The sequence below is a fragment of the Trichoplusia ni genome, chromosome 8 (genome assembly GCF_003590095.1).
Source record: "Trichoplusia ni isolate ovarian cell line Hi5 chromosome 8, tn1, whole genome shotgun sequence".
In the NCBI taxonomy this organism is placed as follows: Eukaryota; Metazoa; Arthropoda; class Insecta; order Lepidoptera; family Noctuidae; genus Trichoplusia; species Trichoplusia ni.
In genome coordinates this window covers 11,243,354-11,258,370 of record NC_039485.1, presented here as the reverse complement: position 1 = coordinate 11,258,370, position 15,017 = coordinate 11,243,354, and the positions used below count along the sequence as shown (strand labels likewise).

Below are 15,017 nucleotides of genomic sequence, written 5' to 3'. Positions count from 1 at the left end.
TATATTTGCAAGGCTAGCACGAGAAGTGCAACACGTCATGGGGCTCGCACCACCACCACCGCTTCATTTTAAATGAAGCCATCAGCAGTCGATTGGCTTTTGGTTGTGTGACTCCATAGATACTCTAAGTTTCCTAGTTCTGTATTAACCTGTCCATGTTGCTCAATAAGTCCGAAAATGGACTTGGTTTAGCTTAAGAAGAATGAAGGAGAGCAATAAAGGGCTACTTAAGTATCGTAATTTTAAGTAATGTACTTATTATTGTCTCCGTGAAAAACAATATTTTTTGTACACTACATATTATATGCCCTTGTAATGTTAATTATAATTACTTATTATAATTTGTTCTCCAAAGCGGTATGGGATACTTACTAGTTAGGATAATTCAATTCCTAGTCCATGTAATTTTAATGTATTGAATTATAGACGGTCGCCGGTTATTCCAATTGAAAAATGAATAGCTGTATCTGAGTATTGCAGCGACAAATTAATAAGACTAAACAAATTATACACACCTGCATTAGAAATGCGTATTTATTCAAATCTTGATCGCGTTTGGAACACTGCACAGTTATTCTTCTTCGTTTGGCAGCAAATAATACAATTTGTGTTGGAATAGGATTACCAAAACTCTGTACGAGGACTTGACCGGCGACATAGTACAAGTTAGAGGCATTAGACCGTGTAGGTATCACTGATACATAGTTCGTAAGCTTAATTTTAATTGTAATATGCTGTTATTCGTAATTTATTTTGTTGATATTTGTAAATCTACATGTTGATAACTATTTATTATGTGGAAGATAAATAAAAATTGTTAAATATTTACGTACCGAATCGAATCTCTTATCGCGTCACGGAGTTGTCACAGTTAAAAAACAAGATTCGGTCTAATATATTGAATTATATACATTCATTATACTTTATGATGTAAGTAGAATAATATTATAGATGCGTACCAAACGGAACATAGTACCATGTTAGCCATAGATCGTGGCCATCTTGCCTTATATATAGATGAAATATTGTACTTTAGTTATATATGATACAGAAATTATAAATACACATATCATCAAATGTATAAAAATCTCAGAGCGGCATTACGCACTGAGCAGTCCATAATAGTGCATTTCATTCAGTAATTTTAAGCACAATAACTATATATTATGTATTACATAACTATATAAAGGTGAATTCATAATAAATACTTAATAACTGTTATAATTAACTTAAAATTATAATATCGTACTTAATTTAGGGTAATATAAAATGAAAAATAAATTTGTAAGGTACACTTGATGTTTATTTTACCCCTTACGTATCCTACATGCACAAACTAAAGTTTTGCAGACCAGCTATTATAAATAGTTCTTTAAAATGTAAACTACCGCCTGCTATTTCAAGATTGAGAGCAAAAAGTCCGGTGTCACCGAGCATTTGGAACGTTTCCAATTTTTTAGACTGTGAAAATGTTAAAATCTAAATGGCTTTAACTAGCTAAACTAAGTAAATAATTTTATAGGTTTCTAGTTCTGTTCTAAGGTACCTATAAATTACCTACTATATATCGACAGTTATACAAAATAGTTAATTTATATTCCCATTTAACATTAGCACTTACACGAAACGGGGACTTTGAAAAAACGCGCTGTCTACTTTACTTTTCAGTTACTTACCTTGCTCCGAAATTCGTGGATATAATGTAGGTATTTACATAATGATTAATATTTTGTACACAAAGCAATATCTAACAATACATGTGTGGCTATAAGTACGTAGATATTTTATGATAAAAGCTATTTTGATAATACAAAAGCGTCAAAAGCTATTTTATAATTTATTGGAACAAAAATTTACAAACCACCTAATACAATAGTTGAAAACCTTCTAATCGTAAGACAAACACTATTTATCACAACACAATTTATGAAACAAAATATACTTTTAACTCACGAATCCATTACAACACCTACAAATATTATTAAAATTATAACGTAGGTAATTGTATGTTAGCTACTACTGTGAAAAGATATCACAAACGAATAACGATTAAATTAAAGGATCCCGCCAATTCAATAAGCACAGATTGCACAAAATGCAACTTTTGCAACTGGGTTTTATTTTTTATCTGTCTAGCACGATTCTGAAAACAAAAACGAACTTCTTATGGATATTGCTTTGAGGATCGGGTTCCTATATCTAAGATCGGGTTAAACCAGAGACCTACTATATTTACGATACGCGATAACCTTTAAAAGTTATAATTGAACTGCGAACAGAGTAAAACGAGAATCTCATCTCATTTATTTGTAAAAACCTAAAACCATACAATGTTAACAATTATGAAGTTATAATAAAAAAGATAGAATAAATTGACTTGAATTGTCTTAGAAAAACTAGATTACGTTATTCAACATTTTTAAACAGGTTGATTGCCCACTTGTATTTCAGTTTGTAAAGCGGAATAAGTACTGGGTATTTCAAATTTATTAAAACACCTTAGAAATGTAAATTTTATTTCTACCTGTATTTAGACTCGAAATACTTGAGTCGATTTGATGCAATCCCTATGGCAAAAATGCTTTTTTTAAGGAAGCCACACTGCATTGACACTGACAGTACACTGACAAATGTGACAATTTACAAAATTTTGAAGGAAGACAGCTTTGAGCTTGGCTTGTATTCACAGCTTGTATTATTGGTCGGCCGTGCGGAATAGTTGCGAATTCTTTCGATTCGTACTTATAATAGTGCTGTTATTAATAAATATTTTAAACCATTAAACAAACTAAGCTTAGCCATGGCTGGACAGGGGCACCAGTTCCCTGGGAACTTCCAAGGCAATGCTGGCGGTATGAGATCAGGATTCGGTGCAGGACCTATGGGTGGCCAAATGCAGTCAATGCCGAATCAGCTTCCTGGTATAAATACTGTTTAATACCTTATATACGTATAGTATTATAACTTATGTTCATTTAGAGAGACCTCTAGACCGTCTTTGCTGTAAAATATATGCTACTGTCTATCTTTGAAACACTGTTGTTTGGTGCCTATGATATCATTAAATCTTAAAACCTCTACCATGTGTATAATAAGTAAATTTTCTAGTTGCAATCACATAAAAGATTTTGTTGGTTCAGAAACACTAAATAAACATTATTGCTCATAACACTACAGGATCACTAAGTATGTTTTTCAATAATCTTATCAAGCCTATGGCAATTAATTTTGTCTTTCAATCTTTTTTTTATTCAACCTGTTTTGTTATGCAAGTTGTACAAAATTTGTGCTGAATAATGTTTTTTTCTTCGTAGGTGTCATGGGTGGTCAGATGGCTAATTCTAGTGGTATGGTTGGCATGGGCAACCAAATGGTACCTCCATATGGAGCTACTATGCAAAATCAAATCGGGAACATGGGTATGGGAGCACAGGTAATGCATTTTAATTCATATATTCACAACTGCAGATTATAAACCTTTTCTTTAGAGATAATGCATGAAGAGCATATATGAATTAGTGTACTAATAACCCCATCAAAAATGTACATGTAAAATTGTAGCCTATTTCCACTTTCCATGTTCTAAAGCAGATGTATAATATTGGCTTCAATAACAAAAGAAGTGAGATCAAATTGGGCAGTAAATTATTATATTATTATTATTATTTTCAGGGTATGAGTGTGGGGATGGCTGGTGTTCCTGGTTCAGGAATGGTGCCCCAAACCGTGCAGCCATCAGGTTGGCATTATATTCAACATTTTTTTTCTTGACCTGGTCAAAAAATAGTTAATAACACAGTTCTTGTTTGTCTAAATATTAAATTAGAATAAAATAGCATAAGAAAACATTAATTGGCGCCTAGCAGGTTTAAGAATTGTATCTATGAGAAGTCTTATCACTCCAGCTCGTAACATATAGTAGAGGTTTTCTTGTCACAGGGTTTTCACAAACATACAAATCATATGCACCCAGACTCAACACTCATAAAATAAGCATTTGTGAATCACGCTTATGCATGTCTTATTTGACAGTGGGTTTGGCGTGGTGACCTGTACTTAGTTAAAAGTAGTTATTCTTCTTTTCTAATTCTTAGTGTTGTCTTTGTTCATGTAGCTATGCAGGCAGCTGTTGCTGTGCAGAGTAACACGGCTCCACCACAACCTCAGCCACCGCCTCCACAACCACCTCAGAACAAGGAGTTCAACACTGCATCATTGTGCAAGTATGTATTTATTGCTAAACCTTCTTTAATTGTTATTATTATTTCTACCTATTTGTGTCCCACTGCATGACAAAGGCCTCCTTTCTCTCTTTCCATTTATCTCGGTCTATAACTAACAGGGGCTAATTTTGTGAGGAGGAATCGAGCTTGTCGTTCCAACCCCATGTGAGCCTGCTGAGGGCTCTTATTTGTTATTCATTACCAAATATCTGGTGGCCTTAGCGCTAAACTCATTAGTAACTTGTAGATATGACCAGCCAAATTGAATTTAAGCTTACAGCCATAGGTATGCCTTAAGTTAGCTAGTTTCATTGTCAAGTTTTATTCCTGTATTTCTGTTTATTCAAAATATATTTGGTTTCAGTTGTATATTATGTTTTTTAGATATCAGATTCAACATGCACTTTTAAAGAAACTGTAATTCTAATTTAATTTGTCCTTATTTCAGATTTGGCCAAGAAACTGTTCAGGATATTGTTAGCAGGACCCAAGATGTTTTCCAGACCTTAAAAGCAATTCAAGTAAGTATAAAGTTTTATTAGCACCTTTGCTGAAATAATATTTTCGAGAGCATACAGTCGTTCTGATCCTATAGGCATAAACATGGAGAATGTTTATATAGATAGACATTATGATCTAAAGTATTTTCCAATTTAATTTTCTTAACAGCCTATATGAGGTTTTACTGAATGGGAAAACTCTTTAATAAAACCATTTAAACTGTTTTTTTTTTATCAAATTGTAGATCCCACTGCTGGGCAAAGGCCTCCCCCTTACTCTTCCAAACCACGTATGCCCCGCGTATTTGACTAGATCATAACACCACCTTCGTGGTAGAATATTTTCTATTTAACAAGCACTTATGCAATTAATTATTTGTTTTTAATTTTAGCCCCCAAATGGTACACATAATGGTGAAAATGCCAGTAACGATAAGAAGGCGAAGATGCAGGAACAGTTACGTACCATCCGGCTGCTGTTTAAGAGGCTACGACTTATTTACGAGAAATGTAATGAAACTTGTCAGGTGTGTATCTTTTTGCAATGTAATATGTTGTATTCGATACTGATTTTATTTAATATGGTTTAATTAGGAGGATTTTAATACAATTGAGGAATATTGTTCGTTTTAGTGTATTTATTCTTACTAAACTTATTTTATCCATGTATATGTGTATGTGAGTCAGGACAAGCATTCGTGGGCCACACAAATGCTTGTCCTAGGAGGGTACCAGACCCCCGACACTTCGCTTTCAATGTGTTTGGAGTGGTGACCTCAACCTTTTCGCTATACTGAAAAACTATGTAACCGATTTTGACTAATTTTCCATGGAAATGAATTTGAAAATTTTCGCATATCAATACCAATACAAGGTCTTAACGAGATTGTGTTTTTTTTCCATCAGGGTATGGAATACACACACATGGAAAGCCTTATACCATTGAAGGACGAAGCAGAGAACAAGGCATTAGATGAACGACGGAATACAGAATCATACAGATTAGCATTAGAAGAAAATAGGGAGCTTACTGAACAGGTATGGTATAATATATTAAATAAAATAAATAATTCAGATAGAGTTACCAATAATACCCAATTTTTTCCAACTAATATTATTAAACCCATTTTTGTAAGAAGCCATAATCAATCAAGGATTTTTTCTGCTTTTATACAAAATTGGGGAATGCCTAATGCCTATGTCCAGCAGTAGACCTTGATAGGCTGAATAAATTGATTTATCGAATATAATAATTACAGAATTAAAACGTAAATATAATTTTTGTTAATTTTTTGTTATTTTTTGTAAACTTCTAATTTCATGTCTTGTCACGAAATCATTTTTTTTTTTAATGTAGCATCTCATTCTATGATACCATTGATTGTCAACAGGTGGTGCTAAAAAATAAGCAGTTGAAGGAAGTGATAACTAATTTAAGGACTATTATATGGGAAATCAATGTTATGTTAACAATGAGGCGGTCTTAGTTTGTACTCTATACAGTGTTGGCCGTAATAAGATTATTAGTGTTTGTGTCAAATGTATCATACAGTGTCTGGAATATTCCGTCGACGTCTTAAAATGATTTAAAAGTTGGACAGGCAGAATACTAAATTGAGTTAAATATTGAACGAACATGTTTTTCTTTTGAAAATACAATATTTGGGAAATATTTTGATTGTGAATGTCACGTGAGGTGAGTATGTCACACTATTTGTTCTATAACCTAAAAACTTATGTCATTGCCCACCGCAACTCTCAAATATGTCAAATATTTTGCGTCTTTCTCGACTTTGTTCTGATGCATGAACACTCGTGCAAAAATCGTAATGCACATATTTGTTATGTTTGACATCAGTCAAAAGATCAACTTAGCGCAGACATTAGACATTTCTTTATCAAAATATCGATTTCGTGTGAGCTGTGTGTATGTTGAGTTACATACATCACAAATAATATATTTACTATCAGTTAAAAACTACTGTCAGAACTTGCCTTGTGGGCAACTTATCAATGTTTTGTATATAAGGGGAGGCAACGGGATGAGTACTGTTGTAATATACATATGTATTAAGTTGTAATAAAGTAGCGACTTACTATATTGTCTTTTATTAATAGATTGAGATCCGCAGGCTAGATCTCAAATACAAGGACCATTATTGATTGATTCCACAGTCACTTCATTCGTTTACTTTCTTTGATGCCCACCTTTGTTGCTAGCTTAAGCCAGCGTCTGTGTTTGGCCATAAGATTAGCAAGTAGACACGTGATATAGTTAAATGCAAATTGTATTCCATTACGGCTTTTTGTTGAATTTTTGTCAAGGAATGGAGTAAGGAAGAGGTTTCTATCATGTACCTACTAATTTGGATGAGCAACATAAATAAGTGTGAACGCATTTAAAATAAATTATTTACTTAAATTGTATTCGAGGGAATCCTAAATACAAAATGGCAAACTGCTACGATTACATGCGTTAATAAATAACATCAAAATAATAAATAAAGCTAATGGCAAGCTTTTGGAGAACTGAGTATTCGATATCGAGTTGATTGTTATAATTAGACTTAATATTAAGACTTAAGTACGCTTATTTATCTACGTTCGATCGGTTTCGGGAGTTCGGAAGACGCTTTCTTTTTCTTCTCGAGGAGTTTTTTCTCGTATGGACGGCGGTCGATGTTGTCGTCGACTGGGGCGGGAATCTCGTCAGGTTGGGGCTGGTCAGCTTGTTCGGGGATGTCTGGTGAAGCTTCCACCTGCTTGCCGGCACTCCTGCCAGCGGGCAGTTCGTGGAAGGCCTCAGCTAACTCGAGGTTGATCTCTTCCAGCGGTGTGTCTCCAGTTCTGATGTAGACGGGCACGAAGCCAGGCACCGGCTGCAGGTGCTGCCATTTTGGGCGGGCTTCTGGAAAATAAGTATTGATTAATAGCAGAAAATGAGCCTTAAAGATCCTACAGTAAAAATCAATAATTGAAGTAATCAACAATTCAGACATAATTGTTAAACACTACGAGATTAATGTTTATAAATATCTCTCCTTCATTCACATTAAAGTTGAAAGATCAAAAGTCATTGTATTCATATCTATTGAGACCCAAATGTCTCATAAATCTAGCTGGAATGGCGCTACATTTCGCTTTTTTTTTTTAAGTTCTGGCACGAGCCGCTTTGTAGTGCTTCCTGGTAGTTAACAGAAATGATTGGATAATGGTAAAATAGCCGGCACATGCTGTCGAGAGCTGAGATTGCGAGTATTGCGACGCAGTGTGGACCCCTTACCGTCTTCAAATAACTGACTTCCTTTAGATGACTCTACCTAACCCGATGCAGAAACACGTGAGGGATAATAGCATCGTTTACGTACATATACGGTCAAGTATGGTCTATCATATTGCAGGTACAAGCCTAGTCGGGTAGACTAAGGTTCCATAACCGTATCTATATAAAATGAGAATTTTATTTGCGATGAAAACGTGTATTTATATTTTTCCATTCATTTTCGTATTTCCCTTTTCTCCTTAACCTTTATAGAGGCTCCTACTTATATTTTATTGTTTCCACCTACAAGTGATCCGTAATTTATCTAACTGTGCGACGGATTCCAGTTCTAGAGGCGAGAAATCTTAACGGTTTCTGTAATGATAGTCATGATACATATCTAGGTATTACAGTATCTATAATTTATTATTATTAGCCTCTCCTTCTGGGAAATACTAATCTAAGTTTGAGTTTATGATACTTGTAATTACATTACAGAAATTACCAATTACTGAAGCAATAAAATTCTAGAAATGGAAAGGAGGTTCGCGATGGTAACCTAAGCCTTATTAGTATTTTCGAACGTTAAACATCGTCGTTAAATCTACGGACAGGTAGTATTTTGTAAGGCTGTCTTAATTTGGTTTATAGTCGCAATAAAAACTATTTGAATACCGAAAGAATACAAATACCAAAGCTAACCGAGTTGCTGGTGTATAAAGAACGCTACCGATAACATATAATGTCTATTTCTATTGCATCAGTAGTCTACGACTCGTCGGCAGATCTCGCTGCACGGCCAAACCGCATGCATCCGTGCGACGTAAATTTGCTAATACCTAGATAATAGCTAGACCAACGGCAGTGTTTAGGTCGCTTTCCTTGTTACTGCGGACATTGAACTTTGATATTTAACGAAAATGGGACTACCAGGTTAATGAAAGCTCATCCAAATATTCTGTAGAGTTGATAATTGTTTGCAAATCCCGAATTATATATCCATATGAAAAATATTGCGAGTGAAAGGTCTAAAGATATCTTCATTAACAATCGTTATTCAGTACAATAAGTCTTCCAACTAATTGATGTAAGTTTCGTTTACGTCCTAGCTTTCTAAAACCACGACGACATTAACAATTTCATGTGGAAGATAAATAGTGCAAAATGTCACATTTTATAGCCTTTATGCAACGAGGTCATGACCGACGTCTCGATCGTCTGACGCAGTCAAACGATTCTCTAGATAACTACGTACGGTAGACCACACTACACCAGTAAAACTTTCATAGGAACCAGTAAGGTCTAAGCCATAAGGTTGATTTCGGCAATTTGATTTGAGCAGTCATTTGAGGTGCTCTGTACATTGGGATCACGTTTGTACAATCTGGCTGGGCTATGATATAGACAATTGCCGTCATTCTGTGCAATAGATATGTTTTCTGCCAGTTTATTGCGTAGGTACCAGTATAATGGTAGGTTGAGAGTTCGTTAACTCTGCTTTCTGCAATGGTTTGATAAGGTCTAGTGCATCTAGTCATATGTGGTTGGGGTGATTCCGGCCGTTTCCCGGTGCCTCATTTGTAAAGTCAGTTATTATGTGTTGGCAATTTTATTTTTGTTTCTTTACGACTGTAATGACAGCTGCGAGACAGTCTTAGCGTAATCTTCCAAGTGTGCCCGACAAAATATTGAAATTATATTAAGAATATTGTTTATAGGTATTTATTGTGATAAGAAAGGGATATTTAAATGGAGCTGAAAAGTGGCTGTCATGGCTACAGCCATGTCTATGTCCGCATGCACCAACTTTATATATATTATTATTATAACACTTTACTACGTTTGAACTTGGCGCATGATAATGAGGGCGGGCGATCACTCTTAAAATCAATATTATCGGCTCAGTTGCAAAGCGTGAAATTGCACAAAACGTTACAGAGCCGCGCAGCACATCTGCAAATATTTCTTCAAAAGTGTAGGGGAGGTATCTTCGAGTAGTAGCCATCAAAACTGTTTACGGATGAAGGTGACCCAGTCTTCTCAAACTCTACATTTAATTAATTGCCGAAATACGAAAATACCCAAGTGTTAAAGATAACATTATTTTTGTTATAGATTTAGTTCATTGACCCAGTTCCGATAAAAGGATTTTTTTTCGATCTGTGTTTCTTATTTTAAGTCCATACGATATAAAACTGAAGCGAACTTAGAATGATGAAATAAAAAATCTAATTGAGTCGTTTCACGGAAAAGTTCTCAAGTTGATCTTGCATGTCTTTTTCGAGATTTCTCATTTTCGCCTTTTTATGCCTGATAGATTTCGCTGATAGATTACATCAGATAACGAAATGCATAAGTTTATGCTAGATTATGTCTGTTCACTTTTTCTGACATTGCGTGTAGTCGGTAGGAAAAAGCACCATCCATGGAGTGGCAAAAAATTCTTATTATTAAATTAATATCAGCAAAATTAAAAGATTAATAAAAACATATGTATGTTTCCTGTCTAAATATGAACCTCTTAATATGGCATGTAGCTGCCGGCAAAATTAAGTGAATGGAGAGTAATTTTGCCTGCCTTACTGCCCACTTAAAGAGCGGCGCTCTATAACCGTTAAAAATTAAAATACCTTTTTGATTACCTACATATGAAATTCTCTAACAACTTCCAGTTTGTACGTTAGCGTTGCGCTGATGTGAATGTTTGGCGCCGGCTTTCTAACGGTCGCGAGCCATCCAACGCAAGGCTGCGTTTTTGCTTGTCAAAACGATAACTGTACCTGCTTCATTTGTCCAGTAGGTACACTTCACCTAAATCATTAGTACAGTTCCTATCAATTTTGGTCTCAATCCCAATGGCGATAAGGCTCACATTGGCATAGTGACGGGAGACACAAGTGAAGGTGTCTACTCAATAATAGTCTTTAATTTTACTGTATGCCCCCGATTTGTTGGTGAGAACTCGGTAAAATGATTTGAGCAAACATCTTCCGGAACCTACATTTCGAGAGCAAATACTTGGTTCTACCGACCTCTTTGTAGATAGACTCCATAGCATACCTACGTGTGTTTGTTTATATGTAATTTTCCTTATTATTGTCGAGACAAATACCAGTTCAATATTATCTGTTTTGTCCAATAAGTAGACCGAAAACAACAGCTAATACCTACGCAGTTGTCTTGAACTTAGGTATAAGTCATTAAACGGTCAATACATGCTCGCAATGCGCAGATTTTTTTTGCAAAGATAGGGAAAGAAGTAATGCGTAGATATATTATACAAAATAATATAGAATGTAATTAAAATGTATTCTTATTACACTTTCAATATATGGAGTCACGCACGTCACGCAAAATATGTAAAGGAAAATGTTTTGTTGTTTTCGAAACTTTTGGCGATAGACTATACTTATAATTATAGTTATTGAAAGACATATGATATATACATACAGCGATATTTAAGATTTTGCAAAAATAAATTTCAACGTTTTTTTTTAAATGACCATAGTACAAAACAACATTAAATTGAATTAAGACGTTATAAGTGAAATGCAAATAGACCTGCTACATGATCACGAAAGTGGGTCAATGAAGAGTCAAGACGCGAGTTTCTTATCTATATAAGTCTAAACAACTTTGAATAAATGGCGACAATCCTGAGATTTATAAATACACTTAATTAATGCTAATAAATTATCGGGTAACGTAGCTTGTACCAAATTGAACCACCTACCGAAATTGTCTATCACAAATGACTCTATAAAAATTGTTTCCAGACATATCTTTCGGTTCAACAAACGTATGAAAGTCTACTAAGGATGTGTCTTTTAGTTTTCTATATAGTGTTTCCTAGAAATAGTGTAAAAGCCATTTAAAAGCTTTTTAATCGCGATGAGTACTCGAGTCATTGTCCTGTCCAGTGGAGTGTAACCCAAGACGGCTCGGACCGGCCCAATCGTGTTTGTTTTTGCATTATTATAAAATTCCTGACAAGCACTCCGTGTTCCACACTATCGCAAAACACCCCATCCAATGCTTCTTAAGTTCAACTGTTAAAAGATCCTTTCGAACTTTCCCAAGCATGGAAACTGAAATATATCATTTTTTTCGTTCGTACCTGTCTGCGGTCGGCAAATTATGTTTTTTATTACTTTCATTTGCAGAAGTTCTGTATCAACATGTTTTTTAGCAGATGTAGGTAACTCGTTTCCCAGAAAAGGATGTACCCATGATGATATCATTTTACAAAGGTTTGATGGTTAATAAAAACAGGCGTGCAAAAAGTCGTGCCGTGTAATGACTAATATTGATCGTTAATAAGATAAGTCTAAAATTAAATATGTGTAAGATGATCGGTGAGACTATTCCTAAAAGCATGTTTATGTGAAGTTTAGAGTTATATCTAAGTAATTTCATTGTTTTCTAAACCCAAACCGTTTTCGTTTCTGATCCCTATCCATTCTACAGCCTTAGAAGCACATACCTAATAGGTAGGTGGGTTCGAGTGAATCGTTAAATATCTAAAATCGGTCAGATGCTGCATTTTATTGCATTCCGCCAAGCCCGGTCAAATACAAGCTTTTTTCTCGTCTTCGATAATTTTGCGGACGGGAATAGTAGTATACCAGGTCATTAACATGAATTTAGGCATTAAATAATCTTGTCATCATCAATTAACAAAATAATAGTCTAAACACGCAAACTATTTTAGCACAATTATTATAGCACCTCTATACGATGGGAATATTATAGAGTTCATTCTATGTAGCTTTTAACTTGCGGTTTCTTCATGAAAACATGGTCACCTGCATCCGGTGAGACAGGTACCCGACAGCGTTTTAATAAAACGAAGCTGATCGTATTTTAATTGGTTTCTTTACAATACTTATTTATATCTCCTCAATGGTTTATGAGTAAATTAACATACACGAAACAACATCGGGCATACAAACAAGACCGTAAAAAAAAAAACGTTAATCAAAAATATTCCGTAAAACCACAAATTAATTACCCATATTATGTTTTATGATTGTTTAATTAAATAGTATACATACTGCGTAGTGAACGATTAACATTCAATTATTTCAATTCGATTATGCACATAGAATTGATGTTACGGTACAAATTAATTAAGCCCAATTAAAACCTTTAAACAGGTGTTGGACGCCTCTCAAAACCTCTTTAAATTACGAACTTGTTAAGGCGTTGTTCGGTAATATATTCTAAATTCGTGATGAATATTGAATAGCGATGCTTCGATGAGTAAATTGAAAATGTATTGTATTAAAAATAAGCTTTGGGATCACGATCGCGGAAAGGATTGTCGTGTCACGATCTGGCCCACAGCCGACATCTCCGTGACTTAAAACTATGAACATCTTGATAATATCTCGTAATTAATGTCGACTTTTTGTTCTTAAGATTTATGGGAGTCGAACTTTTTGTATCGCGTTTCTGACTTCATTATGAAATGAACGATGCGAGTACCTTAGCAGTAGAGTATTACGATTTAAATTGAGATTTATGTTTTTTTATTGGTGCATGACAAAGTTACGTTATAAATATTTAATAGCCTATTATAATAAATTGATTTCATTCTCTTACAATGCAACGCTATAATTTAAATATTTTACAATTTTATTTATATTTCACTTAATATTTAATAAAACTTACCGATTACTACACAGAAAACAACACAGAGAACTATTAATGATTTGTACATTTTGCTTGTTTGTAGTTGAAAATTGTTATAAAAATAAAAGTTTCAAACTTCGCGGGTTACGTCTTGCGCAGTTGGCGGGCTGCGCGAGCGACGGCGGGCTAGCGAGTGATGCGCGCGCGCACTCATAACCGGATTAAAAGGACTTAGGTCCAGCACACATCGCCATCAACAAGTAGTGCAAGTATTGTGCACTACTTGACACTAGATAACTAACAATTACTACGTTTATTGTTCATGAGAAAGTTTGACTAGCGGACTTTCTCGTGTACTTCGAGAGTTAAGCTTAGGTTTCATGATATTTGTAGATGAGTGTGTTGACTTCAATAATATTTTTCCTAAATTTAAGACTTAAAATAAACAAAAATAGGAATATACGTGTCCCATACAAGGTGGGCACAGTTTTCCCATCTCTATGTCCCATTGCATTTTTTAATTCCTAGTGGGTTAACTATTTTATTTTACAGTTAACTTGAGCGCCGACGTTTTCTCACCGAACCGTATTTTTGCGTCGTCCCCTATACTGTAGTAAATCCTCCTGATTTGTACTCTCTGCCATCCAAGTTCGGCAGGTAACTCCAAACTTTTTAAACACTCAAACTTGATTTTAAACAAGAAGTATTTAAATCAAAAATATTATTATTATTAAACACTTATAGACTCAAAAACATATTGAAAACATTTGGCGTAAATAACTTATTATTATTTTTACTTCCTAAGTATCAGAGATTCGCTAACCAAATAATAAAGTAATTAATCTCCAATCTTCCCAAATACCTTTTGCTAACAGGCTATATAGCAAAAGACGTTCTCTTCTTCTTGTTTTCAATATTTCACAAAATCAAAAATCAAAATCAAAAAGTTTCTATTTCAAATATTTCGTATCTCAGGCACTTTTAAAACGTTATATTACTGACTCTAGTTGCACGGTTCCAAAGTGTCATTCTTATGGAGAAGAACCGGCAAGAAACTCCACAATTAAACGTATATACAGACAATAGTGGTATTTTAACTTTCTGTCAGTACCATTACCTATGTTAACTTTAAGATATAAGAGTCATTGTTTGTGTTTTTGTAAATAGAAAAATTGTGGCACTTGAAAATAATAAATTCATGATAGGTACATAAATAATATTTATCATCAGGTTTCGTTAAGACTATAAGCATACTTCGGACGGTAATTAAAATATTACTGTAAAGGTTGTCTATAAAAGATTGCCATCATTATATATTTCTGTCCTCATGTAATACACTATAAAGAATATTCTATTAACCTATCTTTATAAATTAATTACAATAAACTCAAAGTCTAG

The 15,017-nt window shown here is 34.3% G+C and overlaps 2 protein-coding genes across 2 annotated transcripts; one reads left to right on the top strand and one right to left on the bottom strand.

Annotated features, from left to right (window-relative positions):
• Window positions 1-2,615: 2,615 nt before the first annotated feature.
• LOC113497032 (mediator of RNA polymerase II transcription subunit 30) lies at window positions 2,616-6,382 on the top strand. The gene is made up of 8 exons (XM_026876468.1): window positions 2,616-2,921; window positions 3,315-3,433; window positions 3,673-3,739; window positions 4,115-4,223; window positions 4,672-4,744; window positions 5,116-5,250; window positions 5,630-5,761; window positions 6,115-6,382. Exons 1-8 carry the CDS (start codon window positions 2,801-2,803, stop codon window positions 6,208-6,210), a joined length of 852 nt encoding a protein of 283 aa, XP_026732269.1. The 5' UTR covers window positions 2,616-2,800; the 3' UTR covers window positions 6,211-6,382.
• Window positions 6,383-7,121: 739 nt separating this feature from the next.
• Window positions 7,122-13,869, bottom strand: LOC113497035. Its single transcript, XM_026876471.1, has 2 exons — window positions 13,659-13,869; window positions 7,122-7,631 (listed from the first exon to the last, which is right to left on the bottom strand). Exons 1-2 carry the CDS (start codon window positions 13,705-13,707, stop codon window positions 7,318-7,320), a joined length of 363 nt encoding a protein of 120 aa, XP_026732272.1. The 5' UTR covers window positions 13,708-13,869; the 3' UTR covers window positions 7,122-7,317.
• Window positions 13,870-15,017: the final 1,148 nt, after the last annotated feature.